The 26,204-nt window shown below is 49.1% G+C and overlaps 2 protein-coding genes across 4 annotated transcripts in view; one reads left to right on the top strand and one right to left on the bottom strand.

Moving 5' to 3' along the window:
- The window catches only part of LOC309400816 (chromodomain-helicase-DNA-binding protein 3-like), a 110,559-nt gene extending 91,598 nt beyond the window's left edge, over positions 1-18,961 (top strand). For all 3 annotated transcript variants that reach the window (XM_081969504.1, XM_081969505.1, XM_081969506.1), the window contains exons 31-40: positions 1,277-1,395; positions 3,077-3,230; positions 5,024-5,119; positions 7,894-8,034; positions 8,659-8,767; positions 13,029-13,161; positions 14,001-14,196; positions 16,114-16,277; positions 17,077-17,203; positions 17,927-18,961. In XM_081969504.1, the coding sequence (XP_081825630.1) occupies positions 1,277-1,395; positions 3,077-3,230; positions 5,024-5,119; positions 7,894-8,034; positions 8,659-8,767; positions 13,029-13,161; positions 14,001-14,196; positions 16,114-16,277; positions 17,077-17,203; positions 17,927-18,024 (1,337 nt within the window). In that variant the 3' untranslated portion in view covers positions 18,025-18,961. The remainder of the gene's footprint in view (positions 1-1,276; positions 1,396-3,076; positions 3,231-5,023; positions 5,120-7,893; positions 8,035-8,658; positions 8,768-13,028; positions 13,162-14,000; positions 14,197-16,113; positions 16,278-17,076; positions 17,204-17,926) is intronic.
- A 1,697-nt stretch (positions 18,962-20,658) lies between these two features.
- On the bottom strand, positions 20,659-25,933 carry LOC309400774 (RING finger protein 227-like). The gene is made up of 2 exons (XM_081969431.1): positions 25,338-25,933; positions 20,659-21,908 (listed from the first exon to the last, which is right to left on the bottom strand). The coding sequence occupies exons 1-2, from the start codon at positions 25,912-25,914 to the stop codon at positions 21,856-21,858; spliced, it is 630 nt and encodes a 209-aa protein (XP_081825557.1). The 5' UTR covers positions 25,915-25,933; the 3' UTR covers positions 20,659-21,855.
- Between the last annotated feature and the right edge of the window lie 271 nt (positions 25,934-26,204).

Genomic DNA, 26,204 nt, shown 5'->3' with positions numbered 1-26,204 from the left:
ATTTAAAATTCTTTTGTAAACTAAGTATTGTCCGGTTTCCCCCCTTTCACATTCTCACATATGCATAATTCATGTTACATTATATTTCCATTTTCAATTTTAGCCGTATTTTCTTCTTCCTGCATTTTCCACCCTAGACTTAATTTTTTTCTTCACATAAACCTTGTCATTATTTATCCCTTCAGAAAGAAACCAAATTTCTCATTTCATTTTCCATCTATTTTTTTTATAGGCAACATATCTCTTCAAATTCAGCTTTTTATATAACAAGCATTTTACTCAATTAGTTTCCACAATTAATGTTAATGCTCTAGGAGGTTGGGGGGGAGGGAGGGTTGGAGGGGGGTAGGGAAAGGAGTAATATTTGTAAAATTTATTAAAACTTTTAATAAAAAAAAAACTCCCCCCCCAAAAAAAAATGTTAATATAATTCCCTTACATCTTAATTAGCTACATATCATTACCAGGATTAACATATTTCCATTTTATTCTACTAATCCCCTGTTTCTCGATTCTTGTTTTTTTCTTGGTTTTTCTTTTCTTTTTATATTTATTATGCCTTTTCTTCTTAATCTTTTCTATCACTTTTCGATAGACTGTTTGGATAACCCTCTCCAGGATTTCTCCTTTTCACTTCCCACTATTTTTCTCTTTATTGTTGGCTGATTCCCTTTTTTGGGTACCATGTCCCTTTTGCCCAACATTTCTGCGGTGAAGCAAGACATTTGTTAAGTAAATTTTTGCCCCACTTTACGTCATTTCTCGCCGCGGTTGCTAAGCGAATGACTGCGGTTGTTAAACAAGTCACACCGTTGTAAAGGGACTTCCCCCTTGACTTGGCTTATCCGAAGGTCGAAAAAAGGACATTGCGTGACCCACCCACCCCCACGACATTCCAAACCGTCATAAATACAAACCCAAGAACCTGAATGGCCCATGGGGGAATGCTACAAAAGTCACGGTGAAAAATCCCGTTTTTCTTCAGTGCCGTCGTAACTTTGAATGGTCACTAAACGAAGTGTTGTAAAGTCGAGGACCGCCTGCACCTTCGTGAAATAAAACACAGACCGTTAAATTGATTTTGAAGTGACAGGCGGGCGGTTGAGCTCGGAGGGAAGGCGGGCAGCTAGATCTCTGGGGAAGGAAAGGCGGGTCCCAGAATCCTGAAAGGGACCTCGGAGGTCTTCTAGCCCAACCCCCAAGGCAGGAGTGCGGACAATTGGTTGTCGGGATGATAAAATCAAAGGCAGGTGATCATGTCCTCTTGTTCCTTCAGCAACTCCGGCCCCCAGTGATAAAGGAGACGGGGCCCCCTCGGCCGAAAAGGAGGATGTGGAGACCAAGGATGAGAAGTTGGAGAAGGAAGCCAAAGGCAGCGAGAAAATGGAGACGGAGGTTCGTAATTTCAGAGAAATTATTTGCATTTTTTAATATTGCACTAAATCCGGGGTCCTCAAACCTACAGCCCGCGGGATGGATACGTGCAATGAACGCTTGTGTTGCTGCAGAGAGTCTCCCCCTTCGGGGTCTTTTTGTGCGGGTCGGAAGGGGGCAGAAATCCCGACTTGGGGTCTGCTTTGGCTTCTTGGTGGGGGGCTTTGGGCGAAGGCTGGAGGGAAGCGTTGCTGGTGGCGAAGAGCCGGAGGGCCTCGTTCCAGTGGGATTTCATCACGGCCTGGAACTGGCTGACCATCTCAGCCCACTGAGCCTCCAGGCGCCGGTCCCTGGCCTTGCACTCCTGCAGGTCTTCCCTCTGCTTGGAAAGCCCATGCTCCTAGTCCTCAGTGAGGTGCTTCTGCTGAGCCTCCTTCTCGGTCAGATCCAATTTGAACTGAGCTGTTTCGCCAACTCTTTCTCCTGGGGGCTGCTTAGCTCCAGCAACGGCTTCCTGTTGGGGCCCTAAGGAGCCCGGGCGGGCAGGCGAGAAGTGGCTGGGAGGGGAGGGGCGAATAGAGGCCGGCGAGGCCCCCTCGACGTGAGTGACATCCAATTAGCCACGCCCACCAGTCACACGCCCACCTAGCCGGTCATTAGGCCGATCATATTAGTGGTCTGGAAGATTTAAAATTATGAATTTAGTGGTCCCCGAGGTCCGAAAGGGAAAGAATGATTTCACCTGTAGGATACTTATGACGTCTCTCGAGTAGCATTTGAGTGGTTTGATTTTTCATTTTTTTATTGATCTGTATTTCCTTTTTCTTTATTAAACGTGTATTGTACCTATTCTATTTATAGTATAACTGTTCTCCAAAGCACCTGAAGGCAGGACAAGAAGCAATGGATGGAAACTAACCAAGGAGAGAAGCAACCTGGAATTAAGGAGAAACTTCCTAACCGTGAGGACAATTCACCAGGGGAACTCCTTGCCACCAGAGGTTGTGGGAGCTCCATCACGCTTTGAAGAAGAGACTGGGTAGCCACTTGTCTGAAATGGGATATGGTCTCCTGCTGAACAGGGAGTTGGACTAGACCAGAATCACAGAGTTGGACGGGACCTTGGAGGTCTTCTAGTTCAACCCCCTACCCAAGCAAGAGACCCTAACCCATCGCAGATAAGTGGCTGTCCATTCTCTTCTTAAAAGCCTCCAGTGAGGGAGCATCCACAACTTCTGGTGGCAAGCTGTTCCACTGATTAATTGTTCTTACTATCAGGAAATTTCTCCTTAATTCCAGGTTGCTTCTCTCCTTGATTAGTTTCCATATGTTGCTTTTTCTCCTGCCTTCTGGTGCTTTGCAGAATATTTTGACCCACCCTCTTCTTTTGTGGCGGCCCCTTAAATATTGGAACGCTGCTATCATGTCCCCCCTAGTCCTTCATTTCACTAGACTAGACAAACCCAATTCCTGCGACCGTTCTTCATATATTTCTAGAAGCAAACTGAATTCAATGCAGTGTTAAGGCCGGAACGATGGGCTACCGTCTCCGAGGGTGGTGGGGAAAAAAATGCCCCGGGGTCTTCCGCCTCTATGACCTGGCTACTTCTTGGGGGGGTGGTGTTCTCCCTGATGGGAGCTGCCTCTGATCCCCTGCCCTCTCGGTGGTCTTATGTGGAGTTCTCTGCCTTGCATTTCCCAGCCTTCCGCGCCCGAACCGCCCCTTCCGGCCACCTTCGCAGGGGATAAAATGGAGCTGGAGCCTTCGAAGAAGCCGGAGGACGAGGGCCCGGTGGGGGCCAAGGAAAAGGAGTCGGAGGCCGAGCCGGCGGTCAAGGACGAAAAGGAGAAATTGGGTAAGGAAGGTTGATCAGGAAGGTCACTTTCAAAAGAAGGCGAGAAGGCTCACATTGGAGCATTAAAATTGCATTTTAAAAGTCTGTGGAGATTCTCCGTCATCCAGGTCTTGGTTGTTCCAAAGGTGCTTTTATTATTTTAAATTTTTTTTTTTTGAGTTGGGAAAAAAAAACTTTATTGAGAATTTAAAACATTAAATACAAATACCTTTAAAAATAGTTTTGTGTAAGTTACAATCCTTTTTGACAGTACTAACATAGCCATTTACTGTTCAAATACATTTGTGTACATTCCTAATTATTCCTCTATCTATAAATCTACGTTTCTAAGCTATACATTTCATGTTCCTATTATTTATCCATTGATACCAGTTTTCCCAAACTGCTTAATATTCTGAGTCTTCCTTAACTCCAAGGTGAGTTTATCCATCTCTGCACAATCAAAAATCTTTTTGGATTATCAAACAGTCCGTCGGCATGGTATCACTTTTCCAACATTGTGTGAGCGCTATTCTCGCTGCTGTAATGATGTGCAAAATTAAATAGTTTATCTCTCGTATACTTTCGTATGCAATTTTCTTCATTTTATATCGGTGTTCATCTTTACAACACATCAGTATTTCTCCTATATACATGCAAGTTTTTTCTTTCTTTATACCTATTCATTTATATATACTAAATATAAACATATACTAATATGTACACAATGTGTAATTATTACAGTTATATAAATGTGTCTATTACATTTTATCGCATCATACTATAATGTTACATATTCTGTAACTATCCTTATATTTATACTTATTTCTATTATCTAGTTCGTTCATCATCTTTCTTTGTTGATTTCCTAATCTGTGCTTCTATTCTCTAACCAGTGGTACCATATATTCCAAATCAAATAGTATTCCATTTCCCTTCTATCTTTTATTTCCATTGTCAACCTGTCCACCTCTGCACACTCTAGCACACCAAAGGTGCTTTCTTTTCAGGAGACAACTGGACTTTCTGGTTTTTGCTTTTGAAGACGTTTCGCTTCTCATCCGAGAGTCTTCTTCGGTTCTGAAGAATTGATCTCTTTTGCTCTAAAGAACTGACGAAGCTTCTTGAGTGAGAAGCGAAACATCTTCAAAAGAAAAAAACAAATCTAGTTGCCTCCTGAAAAAAGCACCTTTGGGACAACTGTGACCTGGATGATGGACAATCTCTACAAATTTTTAGCTATACAATTTGGGATGAAGACCCTTGGAATGGTGTGGGAGAAGGAATGGATTTCCAGAGGGAAAATTGCAGGCTACAGGAACCATTTGCACCACTCAGGGGACCCTGAGGACACAGACAAACCTCCAAGGGGCCTCAAGGACCCTCTTAAAAGGATGCAAATGACCCGCTGTCTACAAGGAATATAAATCCTTCCATTCCCCCACCATCCAGTCAGAGCTGAAGAAGCTTCTTGGATGAGAAGTGCAACATCTTCAAAAGAAAAAAAGATTTCAGTCCAGTTGCCTCTTGAAAAAAGCACCTTTGGGACAAAATTGTATTTAGTTTTGGGTTTTTTTTTTACAATTTTTATTTTATTCAGAAGATGAAACCAACATCCACAAGGAAAAAAACGTAACCGAGACAAAACAAGACAAAGAACATTTTAAATAAAGGTTTCAATATAAAAAGGTGTTAGAAGAAACGCAGCAACACTTCCCCCTCCCCCCCCCAACCTGTGCAAATCACTGTGGCCTCAAAGTGGGATTTTTCTGTCCCCTTTCCCTCCCCTCATTTGTTCCTCCCCTTGTTTCCAGATGCTGACTTGGAGAAGCTGGTGGCGGAGGAAAAATCCACGGAGAGCGATGACAGCAAGGAAAAGGTGGAGGGAGAAACTCAGGAGCCCAAGAAAGGTAACGTGCCCTGGAGGAAGGATTGGCAGACGTGCGAGGGAGGAATTCCTGCAAGGGCAGGATTTGCACCAGGGGCTGTTGTAGCTGTTGGGTGAGCAATCCTGCGCCCTGGCTGGGAAGAGGTGGTGAGACAAGCGTCTAGGTTAGGCGTCCAATCTTGGGGATTTTAAGACCTGTGGACTTCAACTCCCAGAATTCCCCAGCCAGCTCTTTTTCCCCCCACTTTGCTGAAGTCAAGATATATTACACTTACTGCATACCCACCATCTGTTAAGAAAGTTATCCTATCACAAAAAATGCAATAAAGTGTTCTTGTCCTGTCCATGCTGAATTCTGGGAAACCCCTTCCTGGCTGGGGGATTCTGGGAGTTGAAGTCCACAAGTCTTCAAAGTTGCCAAGGTTGGATACCCCTGATTTAGTTTTAGTTGGTCTTGGGTTCTCCATGAGACACCCCAAAGCTGGGCAGGGGTAGTCACAACGGTTTTGATAGGTAGGACAAGACTGTTTTGACCTGGGCTTTCCAAGATCATGAAGCTGAATCATTGTCCAGATTAAACCTCTTTTATTTAATTTAAAAAGAATTCCTCTCCAGCAAAGTCCCGACAAATAAGTCTCTCACGAGATTTCACAACTATGGACCTTGATCAGGCTTGGAGAGCTGCCAGGCCGATATCTTCTAAACTCCACGCTGTAGCAGCAATTCCTTGGCAAGAAGTCAGCAGCAGTTCTTCACCCTAATGAATGGAACTAATATGGCCTCCTGCAAACTCCACTCCCCTGTCGCTCCTCTTTTATTTCTTCTGGGAGGGACCATTGAATGTCCACCTGTGGCTTTACTCCCGAGTCCGCCGTGGTTTCTTAGCTGTTGCCTTCTCCTGGCAGTTCTGCGCATGAGCACATTGGGAACAGGCTGTTCTTCTGCCTCACAGATGTCTGACTATGAAAGCAGCTGATCACTGTCAGACGGCCTCGGCCCCGTCTCTGCCTCCGACACAGAGCCCTCCTCAGAGCCTTCCCCAGACTCCAGGACTGACCCAGGTTCCTCCCCAACCTCCTCACTGTCTGAATCTGCCACCAGCTCCTTTGGCCGCTGGCGGGCCATAACAAAGAGAACCAATCGCGCCATCTGGCCCTTCCATCCTTTCCCCTCTCGCCATTGGCTGCCTTCTGCAGGGGGCATCCCATGTAGTCCACACTCCCAGCAGACTACAGCTTTGGGGGGGTGGGAGAATCTGGGTGGGGCTTTCTCTGCAGGCAACCCTGAAAAAGAGGTGGGAACCGAGGAACGGAAAAGCAGATCCTATAAAAAAACACTATATATATGTGTGTAGATATATACCGTGTTTCCCCGAAAATACGCCAGGGGCTTATATTTTTTTGACCCACGAAATATGGCCTTGGGCTTATTAAAGGGGAGGGTTTATTATTTTTGGGTTGCCGGGCGGCTGCTCCCTTGTGACTGGGTTCCCGAAGAGCCGGGCACAGCCTCAGGGTCGAATGGCTGTGTTGCGCTGTCGCAGCAGCAACGCAGCAGCCATGAGGTGACCAAGCTTATGAGCAGCCGCCCGGCAACCCCCCTTTCCAGCCGGGTACAGCGCCGCTGACCGACCTAGCAGTACCCGGAAGGCACCAAGCAACGCGAGCGCCTGTTCACCGCCCTCCGCGTCCCGTGGCTCGGTGCCTTCGGAATGCCCCTAGGTGCGTGAATGGGGCTCTGCATGGCTGGAGGGGAGTTTCGCAGCGGCTTTTCCTCTCCCCGCTCGCGCGAAGGGCATCTGCGCTGCTGGCGCCGTCCGCCGCTTGGTTTTTTTTTTCAAAGCACGGAGGATGGATGCCGCTCTGGAAGTACGCTCTATGGTTGTACAATCCACAACCATAGAGCGTACTTCCAGAGCGGCATCCATCCTCCAGCCATGCAGAGCCCCATTCACGCACCTAGGGGCATTCCGAAGGCACCGAGCCACGGGACGCGGAGGGCGGTGAACAGGCGCTCGCGTTGCTTGGTGCCTTCCGGGTACTGCTAGGTCGGTCAGCGGCGCTGTACCCGGCTGGAAAGGGGGGTTGCCGGGCGGCTGCTCATAAGCTTGGTCACCTCATGGCTGCTGCGTTGCTGCTGCGACAGCGCAACACAGCCATTCGACCCTGAGGCTGTGCCCGGCTCTTCAGGAGCCCGCTCGCAAGAGAGCAGCTGCCCAGCAACCCCCCCTTCTTCAGCTGGGCACAGCGCCGCTGACTGACCTAGCGGTACCCCGAAAGCACCAAGCAACGCAAGCGCCTTTGCCCCCACCTCATTCCCGTTGCTTGGTGCCTTCGGGATACCGCTAGGTCGGCGAGCGGTGCTCTGCCTGGTCGGAGGGGGGGGGATTGTCCAGAGGGTTTATTTTCGAGGGTGGGCTTATATTTTTGCGCACGCGAAAAATGTCGCAAGGGTTTAGTTTCAGGACATGGTGTATTTTCGGGGAAACACGGTATATATACACACACACACACACACACACACACACACACACACACACGTATGTACGTAGGTATGGTGTCACAACCCCTGGTATGCCCAAATATGGGAGGGAGCATACTGTTTCCCTTTTCTGTCTTTCGGCTCACGCTAGGAGCCATCCAGGCAGAAAGCCATTTCTTTTATGTTGCCTTGTTACGTTTGTGTTGCATTTGTGCTGATAAATAAATAAATAAATAAAGGGAGACTAGTATAGATCTAGTTCAAGCTATTTAGCTCTCATCATATATATATATATATATATATTTGTCTTCAAAGGAGATGTGAAAGCTGAGCGAGAGACGGCCAAGGAATCGAAAATTGGCAGTCTCCGCGACGAGAGCCGGAATAACGGGAAGAGGGAAGACCGGATGGAGAAACCCCGGTTTATGTTCAACATTGCGGACGGTGGCTTCACAGGTAGGATGTCGGCTGGGCGCTGCAGAGATCCGATCGTGGTTTTCTTGTTTCTCTCATGGTTTATTCCCTTGTTCCATCGCTTGGCTACTATGTTGTCTTTAGACATTTCTTTTCGTTCTTCTCCTTTCTCCGTTTTTCTTGCTTTTAGCAACCTTAAGAGTAAGTGACTTAGGGCCGTGTTTCGCATTTACGACCGTCACAGCGTCCCCGTGGTCAGGTGATCAAAATTCAGGTGGTTGTCAACCACCTATTTACGACGGTCTCCGTATCCCAGGGTCACAGGGTCCTTCTGACGCGCAAAATCAATGGGGATAGTCGGAGTCCCTTAGCGACCGTTATGCGAACGGCAACGATTTGCTTAACAACGGCAGCAAGAAAGGTGGTCAGACAGGCCAAAGCTCGCTTAACGACTGTCTCGCTTAGCGACAGAAACTTGAGGGCTCCACTGTGGCCCTACATCGAGGACTAGCTGTCAACGTGGGCAAAATGCAGTCTTGGTGGGGAAAGAATGCAGATTGTTGGACATGTCACCTGTCCATCAACCTCCTGGGGAGAAACGGAGGCTTTAGCGGGTTTCTCTGACCGACGGGTGAAGATTTTTCTCCCATCTCTCTTTCCGGCTAGAACTCCACACCCTCTGGCAGAACGAAGAGCGAGCTGCCATCTCCTCCAGCAAGCTCAACGAAATTTGGCACCGCCGACATGACTACTGGCTCCTGGCAGGCATCGTCCTGTACCCTTTGGGAAAAAAGGGGCAGGGGTCATGAGTGAGAGTGTGTGTGCGTGTGTGCCCACGACTTGGGATGAAGATGGAGAACAGACCATGGTGGGGAAGTGAGAGGGGGCAAGGATACCACCTTGAGAGAGAACTGGGCGACAGCTTGCAAATCGCCCTGACCCAAAGACACCCAGCCGGCTTTCATGTGTAAGGTGGGACTAGAACTCCCTGTCTCCTGGTGATTGGCTCAAAGTCACCCAGTCGGCTTTCATGATTCAGGCAGGACTAGAACTCCCTGTCTCCTGGTGATTGGCTCAAAGTCACCCAGCCAGCTTTCATGCATAAGGCAGGACTAGAATTCCCTGTCTCCTGGTGACTGGCTCAAAGTCACCCAGCCAGTTTTCATGCATAAGGCAGGACTAGAACTCCCTGTCTCCTGGTGATTGGCTCAAAGTCACCCAGTCGGCTTTCATGATTCAGGCAGGACTAGAACTCCCTGTCTCCTGGTGATTGGCTCAAAGTCACCCAGCTAGCTTTCATGCATAAGGCAGGGCTAGAACTCCCTGTCTCCTGGTGATTGGCTCAAAGTCACCCAACCAGCTTTCATGCATAAGGCAGGACTAGAACTCCCTGTCTCCTGGTGACTGGCTCAAAGTCACCCAGCCAGCTTTCATGCATAAGGCAGGGCTAGAACTCCCTGTCTCCTGGTGATTGGCTCAAAGTCACCCAGCCAGCTTTCATGCATAAGGCAGGACTAGAACTCCCTGTCTCCTGGTGACTGGCTCAAAGTCACCCAGCCAGCTTTCATGCATAAGGCAGGACTAGAACTCCCTGTCTCCTGGTGATTGGCTCAAAGTCACCCAGTCGGCTTTCATGATTCAGGCAGGACTAGAACTCCCTGTCTCCTGGTGACTGGCTCAAAGTCACCCAGTCGGCTTTCATGATTCAGGCAGGACTAGAACTCAGTGTCTCCTGGTGATTGGCTCAAAGTCACCCAGCCAGCTTTCATGCATAAGGCAGGACTAGAATTCCCTGTCTCCTGGTGACTGGCTCAAAGTCACCCAGCCAGCTTTCATGCATAAGGCAGGACTAGAACTCCCTGTCTCCTGGTGATTGGCTCAAAGTCACCCAGTCGGCTTTCATGATTCAGGCAGGACTAGAACTCCCTGTCTCCTGGTGATTGGCTCAAAGTCACCCAGCTAGCTTTCATGCATAAGGCAGGGCTAGAACTCCCTGTCTCCTGGTGATTGGCTCAAAGTCACCCAACCAGCTTTCATGCATAAGGCAGGACTAGAACTCCCTGTCTCCTGGTGACTGGCTCAAAGTCACCCAGCCAGCTTTCATGCATAAGGCAGGGCTAGAACTCCCTGTCTCCTGGTGATTGGCTCAAAGTCACCCAGCCAGCTTTCATGCATAAGGCAGGACTAGAACTCCCTGTCTCCTGGTGACTGGCTCAAAGTCACCCAGCCAGCTTTCATGCATAAGGCAGGACTAGAACTCCCTGTCTCCTGGTGATTGGCTCAAAGTCACCCAGTCGGCTTTCATGATTCAGGCAGGACTAGAACTCCCTGTCTCCTGGTGACTGGCTCAAAGTCACCCAGCCAGCTTTCATGCATAAGGCAGGGCTAGAACTCCCTGTCTCCTGGTGATTGGCTCAAAGTCTCCCAGCCAGCTTTCATGCATAAGGCAGGACTAGAACTCCCAGTCTCCTGGTGACTGGCTCAAAGTCACCCAGCCAGCTTTCATGCCTAAGGCAGGACTAGAACTCCCTGTCTCCTGGTGATTGGCTCAAAGTCACCCAGTCGGCTTTCATGCATAAGGCAGGACTAGAACTCCCTGTCTCCTGGTGATTGGCTCAAAGTCACCCAGCCAGCTTTCATGCCTAAGGCAGGACTAGAACTCCCCGTCTCCTGGTGATTGGCTCAAAGTCTCCCAGCCAGCTTTCATGCATAAGGCAGGACTAGAACTCCCTGTCTCCTGGTGATTGGCTCAAAGTCACCCAGTCGGCTTTCATGCATAAGGCAGGACTAGAACTCCCTGTCACCTGGTGATTGGCTCAAAGTCACCCAGTCGGCTTTCATGCATAAGGCAGGACTAGAACTCCCAGTCTCCTGGTGATTGACCCAAAGTCTCCCAGCCAGCTTTCATGCATAAGGCAGGACTAGAACTCCCCGTCTCCTGGTGATTGGCTCAAAGTCACCCAGCCAGCTTTCATGCATAAGGCAGGACTAGAACTCCCCGTCTCCTGGTGATTGGCTCAAAGTCTCCCAGCCAGCTTTCATGCCTAAGGCAGGACTAGAACTCCCAGTCTCCTGGTGATTGGCTCAAAGTCACCCAGCCAGCTTTCATGCATAAGGCAGGACTAGAACTCCCCGTCTCCTGGTGATTGGCTCAAAGTCTCCCAGCCAGCTTTCATGCCTAAGGCAGGACTAGAACTCCCAGTCTCCTGGTGATTGGCCCAAAGTCACCCAGCCAGCTTTCATGCCTAAGGCAGGACTAGAACTCCCCGTCTCCTGGTGATTGGCTCAAAGTCACCCAGCCAGCTTTCATGCATAAGGTAGGACTAGAACTCCCAGTCTCCTGGTGATTGACCCAAAGTCTCCCAGCCAGCTTTCATGCATAAGGCAGGACTAGAACTCCCTGTCTCCTGGTGATTGGCTCAAAGTCACCCAGCCAGCTTTCATGCATAAGGCAGGACTAGAACTCCCCATCTCCTGGTGATTGGCTCAAAGTCTCCCAGCCAGCTTTCATGCCTAAGGCAGGACTAGAACTCCCAGTCTCCTGGTGATTGGCTCAAAGTCACCCAGCCAGCTTTCATGCATAAGGCAGGACTAGAACTCCCCGTCTCCTGGTGATTGGCTCAAAGTCTCCCAGCCAGCTTTCATGCCTAAGGCAGGACTAGAACTCCCAGTCTCCTGGTGATTGGCCCAAAGTCACCCAGCCAGCTTTCATGCCTAAGGCAGGACTAGAACTCCCCGTCTCCTGGTGATTGGCTCAAAGTCACCCAGCCAGCTTTCATGCATAAGGTAGGACTAGAACTCCCTGTCTCCTGGTGATTGACCCAAAGTCACCCAGCCAGCTTTCATGCCTAAGGCAGGACTAGAACTCCCCGTCTCCTGGTGATTGGCTCAAAGTCACCCAGCCAGCTTTCATGCCTAAGGCAGGACTAGAACTCCCAGTCTCCTGGTGATTGACCCAAAGTCTCCCAGCCAGCTTTCATGCATAAGGCAGGACTAGAACTCCCCGTCTCCTGGTGATTGGCTCAAAGTCACCCAGCCAGCTTTCATGCATAAGGCAGGACTAGAACTCCCCGTCTCCTGGTGATTGACCCAAAGTCTCCCAGCCAGCTTTCATGCATAAGGCAGGACTAGAACTCCCCGTCTCCTGGTGATTGGCTCAAAGTCACCCAGCCAGCTTTCATGCCTAAGGCAGGACTAGAACTCCCCGTCTCCTGGTGATTGGCTCAAAGTCTCCCAGCCAGCTTTCATGCTCCCGGCATAGTAGACCCTGCTGGTGGCTGGTCTACTTATTTCCTGCCAGAAGCCGAGCTCTTTAGAAAGTGTCTGGAGTGGGAGTGGGCCGCATCCCCTGGGTCTCAGGTGCCAGTTTCCGCTCCAGAGGTGCCTGACACAAGAGAACCTCCGTAGCTCAGTGTTGAAGTGTGGGGTCCTTGGTGCTCTCTGAGCTGGGTGGTTTTCTTGCAGACGTTTCATGATCCAGCTAGGGAACATCCTCAGTGCTGCAAGGGATTGAGGTTAGCTAGCTCTGATGATGTTCCCTAGTTGGGTCATGAAACGTCTGCAAGAAAACCCCCAAGCTCAGAAAGCACGAAGGACCCCCGCCATAGCTGCCCTTCCCCTGAGGCAGGAATTCAGCCTCCTCCCCTCCCTCTCCACTGTTCAGACATGCACACCGTCCACAGTCATTTCTGCCCATCCACCTGGATCGGGCAACAGGTGCCTAAGGGATTAATTTGCCCCTCCCTCCCTCCCCCCCCCATTTTCCTTTTCCAAAGTTGTAGATTCTTCAGATTATCCGTCCAGCAGGTAGACAGGTGTGTGTGTATGTGAGGGAGAGAGAATAAGGGAGATGGGAGAATAGGATGGGAGGTTTCGCTGGGGAAAAATGGATTTGGCCTTCAGGGGCCGGGTGAAAAAGGAAATAGGAGTCATCCTTGAGGTGCTCGGATGCAACTCGGATCCCCCCACCTCTGAGCTCCTGGGGTCTCTCTCCTGCTTGCCACAAGGGGACCACTCCTTAACCCCACCGCCCGCAGACACGGCTACGCTCGCTGGCAGGACATCCAGAACGACAATCAGTTTGCCATCATCAACGAGCCTTTCAAAAGCGAAGCCAACAAGGGGAACTTCTTGGAGATGAAGAACAAGTTCCTGGCCAGACGGTTCAAGGTGCGAATCCCTTAAGGGGAGGGGGGAGGGGGGTAGCAGAGGAGAAAGCAGGACCTCCCCTTCAGCTTTAGAGGGAGGGATTATTTCTGCCTTCTCCCCGTTTCCTCCTATTCCTCACCTATTCGTTTCTTAGAATAGAATAGAAAATATGGCATGGCATGGAATATAAATAAGAATATAATACAATAGAAATTTAACGGGATAGGATAGGATATGAATAGATTAGAATAGAATTCAGAATAGAATAGAATTCAGAATAGAATAGGAATAGAATAGAATAACAGTGTTGGAAAGGACCTTGGAGGTCTTCTAGTCCAACCACCTGCTGAATAGAATAGACTTGATTTAGAATTAACAGAATAAAATTAGAATAGAAATAGAATAGAATAAAAAAGAATAGAAACAATGGAATAGAAATAGAAAATAATAGAATTATAAAATGGAAATAGAAAAATAGAATTAATATAGAATAGAATAGAAAAGAATAGAAAGAATAAGAATAGAAGTGGAATAGAAATAGAATAGAGAATAGAATAGAAATATAATAAAAATAGAAGAGAAGAGAATTAATAGAATAGAAAAGAATAGAAATAGAAGGAATAGAATTAATATAGAATAGAATAGAAAGAATAAGAATAAGAAGTGTTATAGAAATAGAGTAGAAATAGAATAGAATTAATATAGAATTGAATAGAATAACTTTATTTATTTAACTCTACTATTGTATTGTATTGTATTGTATTGTATTTATTCTCACTTTGAATGTACCCTAATCGGCCTACATTCAAATGACACGTCAAAACACGGAAGTCATTCAAATGCCAATAAAACCATTGCAGCTGCTGGAACAGGCCTTGGTGATCGAAGAGCAGCTCCGCCGGGCCGCCTACCTGAACATGACACAGGACCCCAGCCACCCGGCCATGGCCCTCAACACCCGCTTTGCCGAGGTGGAGTGTCTGGCCGAGAGCCACCAGCACTTGTCCAAGGAGTCTCTGGCCGGCAACAAGCCCGCCAACGCCGTCCTGCACAAGGGTAAGAGGCGGGCGGGTAGGCGGGCGCGGCGAGGACGGTCCACGTGACTCCCCCTTCCCACCCACTACCACAATCCCCCCCCCCGGCCTCCGTGCGTGGTCCTTCTGTATCCCCCTTCTCCTCTGAATCCATTAAAGTGCGGTTGTGCTGAGCAAAGCCACGGTGTGTGGTTGTCTCCTTGGTCCTCCTCTGTGTATCTTTGCTCTCTCTTTCTCTGCTTCCGTCTGTCCGCCGAGTATCCCACAAGTATCTCAGGAGAATTATCTGGTTTTTTTTGAAGGGCTCTCAAATCTACTCCCCATTTTTTCTCCTCCTCCTCCCTCGCTTGCTGAATGCCACTCTCCCTCCCGCCCACCAACCCAAAATAACTCTGGAATGAGCATCTCGGGGTAGAAAACAAAACACATTTGCTGTCAAACATAAAACAGCCAGAAAATATCATTGGGTTAGAAACCAGGTGCTTCTGGGATATCTAGCTTGGCGCCCTTCAAGTCTGCCTTGCATCCGTTTCACCGAGTATTGTGAGTTGTCCTGATTTCACTGTTGTCCCCATCAAAATGTCATGCCTCATATATATATGTATACGTATGTATATGTATCATCATCATTTAACGACCCCATATTCCCTCGCGGGATGAAATCTTGGTCAAGTGAATGGAACTGTGTGTTTACTGGCCAGATGCCTTTCCCTGTTGCCAATGCAGAGTTTTGTTCATCAGATATATTCTCATTGTGCCCAGAAAGAGAAATATCTGCCTCTACCTAGGATCCAACTCCTGAGTGTGAGGCAAGAGCTCCACATCTAGGCCACTGCATCACTCTACACACACAAACCTATGCACGCACGCATCATAGATCTAGATACATATCAGCGGCTGCATAAAATTCGGGTGCATTTCTCGAAAATCTCGTGATTTTGTTTCCCTGTCAAATTTCTCTCGTCAATTTCATCACGTGAGTATCACCTGTGGTTTAGCCTTGGGGCCTTTTAATTCTCTTCGAACAAAACCCCTGGTAGTCCTTGACTTACAACATTCCATTTGGTGACCGTTCCAAGTTACAACGGTGCGGAGAAAAGGGACTGTTTTTCATGCTTACGACCGTTGCTGCTTTCCCTAGGGTCGAGTGCTCGAAATTCAAGATTGCTTGCCAACCGACTCATGTTTATGACGGTTGCAGTGTCCCCGGGTGTGTGTGTGTGTGTCATGCGATCCCCTTTGGGGAACTTCTGACAGGCAGTGTCAAATGGGGGAAGCCAGATTCACTTAGCGACTGTATTGTATTAACTGAACAACGGCAGGGATTCGCTTAACGCCGATTGGCAAGAAAGGCAGTCAAATGGGGCAAAATGCGCTTAACAGATGTCTCGCTTAGCAAGAGGCTCGATTATGGTCGTAAGTTGAGGACCGCCTGTATCTCCTGCTTTCTGGCTTGTTTTTGGTCACTCCTTACAGCTTGGTGGATGATGGGCTTTCAGGTTCAAGCCCCTTCCCCGGAAAAACACTTAGCCAAGGGCTCCATCACTGGTGGTTTTTAAGAAGAGAGTGAACAGGGATAGGATCTCCTGCTTGAGCAAGGGGTTGGACTAGAAGACCTCCAAGGTCCCTTCCAACCCTGTGGTTCTATAGAATATAGAACTGAGATTAATCAGTGGAACCGCCTGCCTCCAGAAGTTGGGGGAGCTCCAACACTGGGCGTTTTTAAGAAGAGACTAGAAACACCTGTTTGTCTGACATGGGATCTCCTGCCTGAGCAGGGGGTTGGGCTAGAGGACCTCCAAGGTCCCCTTCCAGCTCTATTCCCGATTGAGATTGGGAAGGAAGGTCATGTCCAGGGAGTTTTAGCCAGCCAGGAAAGGTCATCTGATGGATTTTGCTTTCTCTTCTGTCTCCTTCTTCTTTTGGGCGGCTGGGCCAGTGCTGAACCAGCTGGAGGAGCTGCTCAGCGACATGAAGGCCGACGTGACCCGCCTGCCGGCCACGCTTTCCCGCATCCCTCCGATCGCCGCCCGGCTTCAGATGTCCGAGCGCAGCATCCTGAGCCGCTTAGCAAGCAAGGGGAACGAAACCCAGACTGTTCCGGTAAATGCCAACCTTCGTTCTCTCTCTCTCTCTCCACCCTCCCCACAACCTCTGTTCCCCTGAAATTAACAGACGGCGTGTCCACATGATATCACCTTGTTTTGTGGGGTGCTCTCCGAGGAGGGTGCTTTTTCTTACAGACGTTTCGTGACCCAACTAAGGAACCTCATCAGTGCTAGAAGGGAGTGAGGTCTGTGGAGAGGAGGAGAAGGGAGAAGAGGACTTGTGGAGTTCTGTGTGCTCTCTGAGCTGCATGGTTTTTTTGCAGACGTTTCATGACCAAACTAGGGAACCTCATCCGTGCAGGCTTGCAGGAGAGGATGGTTGGGGGAGTCCCTCTTGCTCGTTTTCCGCTAGCTTTTCATCTGCAGGGCGATTGGAACAAAATTTGTTTTATTATTTTACTAGAGATAACCCGGCCTTGCCCGGGTATGTATTTATCCCAATCCTGTATGAGAGGTAGCCCCTCTGTGGAGTACTGTGAAGCCGTTACCATAGTAACTCTACTGTGCTGTACAGCAGAAGCCATATTAAGGCACAACAGGCTGTATCTTAACAGAACTTGAATGCAAAATGCACTCTATCACTGTCAAAAGTACTGTGATTTGACACTATAGATTTAATTCAGTCCTTGTCATTTCAGCAGCCCAGGCGTTCCAGAGTTATGCTGGAACACACACACACACAGAGCCATTTTTATATAGATAGATTTTACTTTATTTTTGCCGCCCATCTCGTAAGGCAGTGACTCGGGATGGCTAATGAGGTTTCCCTCTTCCTTCTTTTCTTTCTTTCCCAGGCCTTCCCTCCGGGACCCTACGCCACCCCACCTAGTTTTGGGGTCTCCTTTGGTGCCACCCCCGGCGGGGGCCTGCCCACCTTGGGGGCCAACTACAGCCAAATGCCAACCGGCTCCTTCATAACAGGTCAGTTGGGTGTGTGTGTGTGTGCGTGTGAAGAGGCAGGGGCATGGCTGGGGGTTGCACAAAAACCCCCAATGGTTCTGAAAACACTCAAAACACCATTGTGCAGGAAGGGAGTCCTCGCCGAGTCCAACACTTCCATTTCCTAAGCAAGACAGTTGTTAACTGAGTTTCGCCCCGTTTTACCACCTTTCTGGCCGCAGTTGTGACGTGACTTCACTGCAAATGTAAAGTTAGAGGCACGGTTGTTAAGTGAATCTGGCTTCCCCATTGACATTGCTTGTCAGGAGGTCGCAAAAGGGATCAAGTGACCCCAGGATGCTGCAACTGTCACAAATTCAAGTCTGTTGCCAGGCGCCCAAATTTTGATCACGTAAGCCAGGGTATGGCTGCAACGGTCGTTAAGTGTGAAAAATGATCCTAAGCTCCTTTTTACAGTGCCGTTGTAACTTCAAAACGGTCACTCAATGAAAAGTTGTAAGTCGAGGACTACCTGAAATAAAGGCAGGATATAAAATCTAATAAATAAATCTGAATTACTAAGAGATTTGGAAGAGATAAAACTTTTGCCTTATGTTTTTCTCCTCCTCCCTCTTTCTCTTCCTATTTTTCTCTTTCTCCCCTTCTTGCTGTTCCTTTTTCCACCCATTTCTTTCTCCCTCTTTTTCTTTCTTTCTTTCTTTTCTCTCTCTATCCCCCCACCCCCCCCCCAAACTATTGTTGCAGCCAATGGGCCTCCCGTGATTGTGAAGAAGGAGAAGGAAGGCGAAGGCTTGGAGAAGAAAGAAGCCAAAAGCGGGGAGGTGATTTGCATAGATGACTGAGGGGGGGGGGCAAATGGGCCACCTGGCAGCCGGACCCCCCCTCCTGCACCAGCCCCGCCTCTGCCCCAGGGCCCACCCCCCACGGCCCTCCAGCCTCTCCTTTTTTGATTTCCGGATTATGTGACGGCTTTGGGGCCTGCTGGTGATTCCTGCCCCAGCGGGGACTCCCCACCTCGGATTCGAATTCCTCCTCCTGAGCCCCTCCCCTTCCTGCTGGGGGGGAGCAGCGGCCGTCTGTCCCCGGCGGACTTAAGACTGACCAAGAGGTACTCAGGACGGAGCTGGTTTGTATCCCCGGCTTGCGGTTCCGGGACGGGGGCCAACTTAAAAGAAGAGCTAGGATCCAGGCCGCGTGGGGCTTGGAGGGGGAGGGGGGCAGCCTGCTCTTGGGGTCTCTACTGCCCCCTCCCCAGTGTCGAAACTTTCGAGAAGCACTGCAAAAGGACTCTTATAAATATGAATATATATATAATGTATACACACTCATGCTGTATGTTTAATCCCCTTTTCCCCTCTTTTGGGCCTGGCTTCCCATGGGGCTGGGGGGGGGGGGGGGGGAGGGAGAGAACGCAGAGACTCTCCTCCCCGTACCACGGTCTGTTTGGGGAGCCCCCCCACCCCACCCCTCTAGCCAGAACTTTGGGGGAGCCTGCCCGGATATGCCCCTGCTTTGGGAGGGCAGGCCTGTTTCTCCCCGTCGCCCACCCTCCCCCTGTGAAAGCGAGCCAGTTTTGGGGGAGGGGGGAAAATTGGGGAGTGGGGGGGGGGAAGAGGCCAAGCTGCACTCCTGGACGGGTTGCCGAAATTTTGAGTCACTTGTTTAAATCTTGCAGAATAAAGGCACTGTTTCCTTGGCTACATAAGCCCTGTTGCACCCGCCTCTTCTGTCTAGGGCAGGGGTCAGCAAATCGCGGTTCTGGAGCCGCACGTGGCTCTTTTATCCCTCTGCTGTGGCTCCATCTCCAGTCAGCACAATTTTGAGAGGAGCTTCCGGTTAGGGGCGGGGCAAGCAGAGCACGCCAGGAGGAGACTCTATGGCAAGGGACGGCTTTTCCAGTCAGCTCCACAATTGAACCCTCCCCCCCAGTGACATCCATGTGACCCACCAGAGCAGGGATGCAGGGGACGGTAGGGGTCTCCTCTTGAGGAGCTCCCTCTGGTGAGACCCAGAAGGGCTTTTTCTGGTGGCTCCATTATTTGAAGGACTGAGTCAAAGCCAGAATCTGCCAAAATGGGGTGGGGGTGAGATGAGCTGGAACCTGAGCCTGTTGGAAAATGGGGAAGGGCAGGGCCAGTTAGGATTAGAACCGCTTGTAGACAGGGAGGAACAGGGGCAGGATGAACAAGAGAGACAGAGCTCAGGTGAGGAGCAAGGACCATCTCCTCCTGATCGGAGAGTGGAGAGAAGGTGGGAACAACGCAGACTGAGCAGACTACTCAGGAGGAGAGCGCTGCGCCCCTCTTCAGAAGGCACACCTGCTGAATGAGACATAGGGAGGGGCCTTTGTTGGGAACAAATACAGAGTCCCAGAAGTGTTGAGTGCCGACCTTTGAACTTTCTGGACCAATTAATTGGATCCTTTGCTTCCTGAACTCCTTGGTTTGCCCCACTGAGCAGCCTTGGTGTAGCCAGTGCTGGGCTGCACTATTTGCAGCCAGAGGCTGCTTGAGGGGTGTGTGTGTGTATAGGTGTGTTATCACTTTGCTCTGGGACCTGGCCAGAAACGAGGGAGCATTTAGGGAAATTTGGAGCAATAAAGGGACAGTTTGAACTGATGTAGCACATTATGGGGCCAGCCTATGGTGACAATTTTTAAAAATTAGCCGGGAAAACTGGTTGAGCGTGGTTAAAGTGTCCTACAGCCACAGCCCACAGATTAATCGCTTTAAAAGTTTCCATCTTGATGTGTAAAGCTAATTGCAAGCCCAGGAAGGAAGGTGGGGACTCATGCAGCTCTATGTTTTGCACTCTGAAAATAGGAATGGCTGCTTTTAGGACACGTTCCTCAGCCCCGAATTTCTACCCAAATTGTCAATTTCATGTCTCTTCTTCGGAAATCTGGGGGCCGATTGTCCAATTAGCTTCACCCGTAAGGCGTTTTCCCAATTGGCTGTTTGGAAATGAGAGCCTCTTTTTAGCCTCCAAAAGCTTGAGTCACACATCCCGCCGTGCTCGGTCGGGGTTGGCAAAAAAGTGGCCCGTCACAAAGCCCCAGGGCCAGGGTGTCATCTCACGTTGAGTGACTCCGTGGCCTCCCACACAGTCCATACCCGAAGTAGCACCTCCATTGCAGGTAGGTCACGCGAGGCGAGGAAGATTATAGGTCCAGAGTGGTGAACAAACAGGATATGGCTGGAGGAAGCATGCCGCAATCTTTTCTATGGAGAAATCAGGACTGAATGCCTGCCGGGCTTCTCCACCTGAATCAACCTAGAAGGTGCAGGAAGATGGTGGCAATTCCAACATTCTATATAGTTCCTTTCTTCGCCTGTTGTTAAAGGAGGAGGAGACCCATCGTGGCACGGGGCCTGGGGAATTTTATCGATGCCAACTATGGAAAGCAAGAACGCCAGCTGGTGTGTTTCTACCTCGGCCGCAGAGGGAATCCCTTTCAATCATGTCGCCAGCACACCTTTAAAATCCTACGTCTTTTATTTAACATCAAATAACTTAACAACTGCCAAACGGTGACAGCAGAATATAAATATTAAGTTAGGAAGGGTTTCAAAACACATTTCACAGAAATGGATTCTTTTAAAAATATATAGATACAGCATTTGAAACTCGACGCCTGACAAGGTCGCGCGATCTCTGTCTCCAGAGGCAAAAACCCTTCATGTACAGAAAAAGGATCGGGTTTTTTTAGTTCATAATCCGTACAACCAAAGAAAAGGATCTCCTGACAAAAGACACAACTCGGAGTGACCTTGTCGAAAACAATCACAAGGGTACATTTATCTTCGAAAAGGACGTTACTTTCTCGGGAGATGCTGTGACTTTGGACCTATTTCATTTCAGTTCCTCATCTAAGAAACCAAACAAAAGATCCTCCTCCAACAAACCAGAAACATTGCTAAAAGTCAGATTTGATCGGGTTTTTTTTCATTTCAGGTCTCTGGATGCGAAGGAGGTTCCAATCCAACCAGAAAAATAAATAAAATTCCTAGCAGAAACGTCCATTCCACTTCAGGGGCAGACGGCCCATTGTCCTGTCGTTCCAGAGGCGACAATTAATATAAATTAATCTTCATGATGTTTTAAACATTCATCGGGTTCTCTGTGGGTTGGAAAGATGCCGGGCAAAACATTTCAGCCTCGGATGGGAAGAAAAAACACTGTAAACTAGGATGATAATAGATTGCCCAGTACTCCTTTGTCCTCCTTCTCCAAGGAATCAATGACCCGTGTCAAGTCGTATAAAAAGGGATTCATTTAATATATGCATATATTTAGTCACGTGGATTGTTATCATTTTGCCAGGGTATCTGAGGGAGAAGCACTTCCAGAGAATAATGTCCGAGTTTGTCTAAATTATGAACACATTTAAGGGGAGGCAAACAACATCTTCGAAGAATTTTTTTAAAAAAATCAGCCCTTTTAACTTTTCCAAAAGGGGAAGAGTTCTTTCCTCGGCTGTAACTTCTGTCACCATCTTCATTTCACCGTGAGAAGGCGAAATAATTTATGTCGATACTTCTTGGGCCACTGTCGACGATAACGCAAAAAAACTATTTCAAAGGGAGAGGGCACCGCCGCCTTCCCCAGATAGCCGGTCCCCTTGATGCAACCGACCACAAAATAGTTCATCCGTTCAGAGGGACCGTTGGTCTTCAGATGACGTAGCAAGTCACGAGGGCCAGGTCCTTCGTCTCAGAACCGTAGGCTGTGGGGGAGAAGAATGGCGGACGTTAGCAGAGAAGTCAAGCCTACTCGAAAGCTAGGTGTTTAAATTCTCACCTTTGCAGAAAAATGTGTATTTTTAACAGATGATTGTCAGTCGCAAATGTGTTCAAAACCCTCATCTTGGCCTAACTCCATCACATGTTCAATTCCTGACACCGAATGCCTTTCTAAACCCCGGAGATACCAGGTTTTCCAGCCCCAAAATGTAGGCTTACCTGCGCTTCCCTGATTTTAGCCTGTTAAGCCAAATCTCTCCCAAATAAATATACGCGGGAAATCTCTTTAGCTGCCAAAGAATTGCTTGCATGGGAGCTCGATCAGCATTCCCCGATTGGCCTTTCTTTCCCTCCAGGGCCTTTCATTTTCCCCACCAAATGCAGAAATCAAAACAAGGGCTAACAATTACAAGCGGCTGCAATTTTTCTTATGGATCAAATGAAGTGATTGCTCTGGCACTTAAAGAGAAGGCGTCAGGCTGTTTCTAACTGGGCTTTGGGTGTGGGGGAGGGGATTTTGTGTCCAGTTGCAAAGTTAAAGACATTTCGACACTTATGTCTTTATACAACACAATGCACCGAATTGCCTAATGGGACTGACGTCTTTTCTTCAACAGTTGCAAGTGGCCAAGAGATAGAAGTTGACTCTGGCTTGGGAGAACGAGAGTTGCCTTCCTTCTGGAAAAGTTTTTGTGGTGTCCTTGAGGCTCTCGGAGTTTGGTTGTTTTCTTGCCGCGCACTGATGATGTTACCTAGTTTGATTGTGAAATGTCTGCAAGAAAACAACAAAGCTCAGAGGGCACCAATTTGAGACCCTCAATTTCAACCCTCAGCTACAAATATTTTCCTTTATTGAACACTTTTTTTCTGTCAAACAAAGCAGAAGGGAGCCTCCATTCCTTGCCTTTTCGCCAGTCTTGTTTAAATAGAATAGAACAGGATAACAGAATTGGAAGGGACCTTGGAGATCTTCTAGTCCAATCGCCTGCTGAGGCAGGAAACCCTGCATTATTTCAGAAAAATTGTTATCCAATCTTTTCTCAAAAGCTTCCAGTGTTGGAGCATTCACGATTTCTGGAGGTCAGTTGTTCTACCGAGTAATTGTTATTTATCACTTTATTCCTGACATCAGTCACTGTTACTGAGGTGGGATAAAATAGCAGCAAAAAGCTTTCTGGCTTTTATGCCGCATCAGTCATGCAATTAAGCAACTTTCATATTTTATCGCAACAAATTCACAAAAATGCATTGCCTTAATCCATAGTTACATGCCCACTAATTCTTATTAAAGTTGAGACCACCACTCCAGATGCTTTTTTTTGGGGGGGGGGGGGGGGAACAGCCATATTTTCAACAGCTTGCTTAAAAGTCAGGAATGTTTTTTTTTTTTTGATGTTGTAAGTCAATAAAGGTTTGTTGGGAGAGACATCCTGCTTAAGAGGTGCAGGCTGCTTCCAGAGCGTTCAGCTCATTGCAAGTTTATGAATCACCCCTGACGATTAAAAAGCAGGAGGACACAGATCTAAATACCCAGCACCCTCGAATATTTTAATTAAAACCCCAAGCATTGCATGTGTTAAATAAAAGTACATGTTTAGAACCAGTGAGTCAAGAATTTTTTAAAAAAATACACAGAAAGCTAACTGAATCATCTTGATTTTTGCTGAGGGAAGCTTGATGTCTCAAGATCACTTATAAAACAGGTGCAACTGAGAGGAAAACATGGGTGTATAATCAGAAGGGGGGAACAGACAGGACAGCCATGCAATGAGAGTGAGAGAAATGGAATAAACCGGGAGGAGACCAAGGGGAAAATGTCAACAGGCAGGTCTCCAATAGGAAGAGAACTCTGCCCCAGCTTTGTGGAACATCCTACCCCACAAATGATAGCCCCCCCCCTCTCTTGGCCTTCCACAAAGGGGTCCCAAATTGTGACCTTGTGTGTAGGGGCACAGAGGACCAAGCAACCAAAGTGGGTGGCCACTCTCTTCCCCACCTGTAACAATCCAAGATTAAATGGCCACCTTAGAATTTCTCTCCCCTTCTGATGTCTCCTCGGTCTATCATTTTGAAATTTCTATCCCTAATTTTTTTATTGTAATATTAAATTTTTATTTCTATTATATATTTTATCGTACAGAGCCCCTCTTTGAGGAAGATGGGCAGTTTGGAAATATGAAATACAAAATATATTGTAAAATGTTTATGTAGTTAAACATAGATATATAGACTATATAAAGCAGGTTGAATGACACTCGCCGACGCAAACTAAATTTACATTTACAGGCCTCCGTCTCATTTCAAGCAACCGTGGGCAGCTTACCATCCTCAATTATAATTGACATGCTTTCCAGTATCACTGAAATATTGAGACAGGCTGCAGGTAAATCCTAACAGAATTTGTTGCACTTGAGGGTCTCACCGCCTACGCTGGGCTCTCCCACTTTCTTCAAGCATTTCATCCCACCTGTTCCAGGGTGGCCACCCAGGATTCCCCCTCCCAACTATTTTGAATGTGATGAACACCCCCCCCCCCAAGTGATCCAGGGACACCCCCTCCCCCCAGCCTTTTTCCAATCCTGGGCTTCCTTAAGGCATTCTCCCGAATGAAGGCAGAATTTAGCATGGATAGGGAAAGAACAAATAAGGGCCAGCGTACCTTTACAGAATTCGTTGAATAACTTTCTTAATAGACGGTGGGTATGCAGTAAGCGTAAAGTATCTTGACTTCAGCAAACGGAAAAAAGGAGCTGGCTGGGGAATTCTGGGAGTTGAACTCCACCAGTCTTAAATCAGGGGTCTCCAACCATGGCCACTTTAAGACTTGTGGACTTCAACTCCCAGAATTCCTCAATCAGTGATGGAGGGTAACTTTCTTAATAGACGGTGGGTATGCAGTAAGTGTAATATATATCTTGGCTTCAGCAAAGTGGGAGGGGGGGCAAAGCTGGGGAATTCTGGGAGTTGAAGTCCATATACCTTAAAGTTGTTTGTTTGGCTGAAGAATCCCGGGAGCTGCACACAAAAACTCTGCCAGCCCCAACGCTTGAGCCAAATTCAGCAGGCTAAGACGCTGAGCTTGTCGATCAGAAAGGTCGGCGGTTCGAATCCCTAGAACAGGGTCTCCTGCGTGAGCAGAGGGTTGGACTAGATGACCTCCAAGGTCCCTTCTAGCTGTTAATACAGCAGGGGGCAAAGCCAGACTCGAAGGCTTAAAACAAGTGCTGCTGCACCCTCTTGCCTTGGGGAGGGGGGGCTATTGAGGCCACGACCCTCCCCAAAACACGCGTCCCCCCCCCCCAACCGCCTGTCAATCTTTTGCGAGCCAGTGTTATTCCCCCTGCCAATAAAGCAGAAAGAGGCTGTAGTCTCTCTGGGACTTCAATTCCCATCACCCCTCGCAGGACACTCACGGTTGATTGGTTGCCGCCTCCGCCACGTGGGGCCGGAGCCGCTGCGGGCCCGCCTTCTCCCATCCCGCGCATGCGCTTGGCCGCCTCCCTTGAGGAGTCTCTTCAGCGTCCGCCAGGGGCGCCATTGCACGTCCTCGCCGCTCTCTTGCTCCTCCTCCTCGTCTTCTTCCAGGTCTTCGTCGCCGGCTAAGCGCTGCACGCGGCCGGCCTGCTCCGGTTCCCGCTCCCGGAGCACGACCCGCTGCCAGAGCTCGGCGTCGATAGGCGGCAGGACCAGGCGGCGCCTCCAGCCGCCGCTGCTCCGCCTGACGCCGGCCGCCAGCAGGTTGCCGCGCTCGCGGAGGGAGGTCACGGCCCGGCAGTAGGGGCACGTGACCTCCTCCCACCAGCCCTCGCGCGCCAGCTGGCAGACGCAGGCGCTGCAGATCACGTGGCGGCAGCGCGAGGGCTTCCAGGAGCCGCGCGCGCCGCCCAGCCGCCGGGGCGCGCGGCCGCAGCGGTCGTAAGGCATGCAGCAGATGCCGCACTCCAGCTCCGACGCCCCTGCGCTCTCGGCCTCCTCTTCCACCGCCGACATTGCCTCCTTTCTCCCGCCGACGCAGGCCGGGCGCGTTTCGCTACTGCCTCTATTTATATAGTCGCGTGGAGCCCTCCCGAGTCACGCCTCTGAACTCTCCATCCAATGAGGAGCGGGCCGCGTGGAGACCGAGCCCCGCCCCCAGCTCTACTCTCCAATCAGGAATGGGGCGCGCGGAGACGAGGACACGCCTCCTCTTTGCTCGCGCGCGCGCGCGCTCTCTCTCTAGGCGGGAAAAGCGATTGCCGCCGTTTATGGGCGGTGAAAGCAAAAAGGGGGGGCGGAGCTTG

The sequence above is a fragment of the Natrix helvetica genome (assembly GCF_964273705.1).
Source record: "Natrix helvetica genome assembly, chromosome: W".
Taxonomy (NCBI): Eukaryota; Metazoa; Chordata; class Lepidosauria; order Squamata; family Natricidae; genus Natrix; species Natrix helvetica.
This window is presented reverse-complemented; position numbering and strand designations above follow the sequence as displayed.

Bases quoted from the DNA above. Each gene is read 5' to 3' on its own strand.
- LOC309400774 (XM_081969431.1), bottom strand. From the start codon at position 25,914: ATGTCGGCGGTGGAAGAGGAGGCCGAGAGCGCAGGGGCGTCGGAGCTG. The intron at 21,909-25,337 runs GTGAGTGTCCTG...TCTCCCCCACAG, and splicing joins GAGGCGGCAACCAATCAACC to CCTACGGTTCTGAGACGAAG.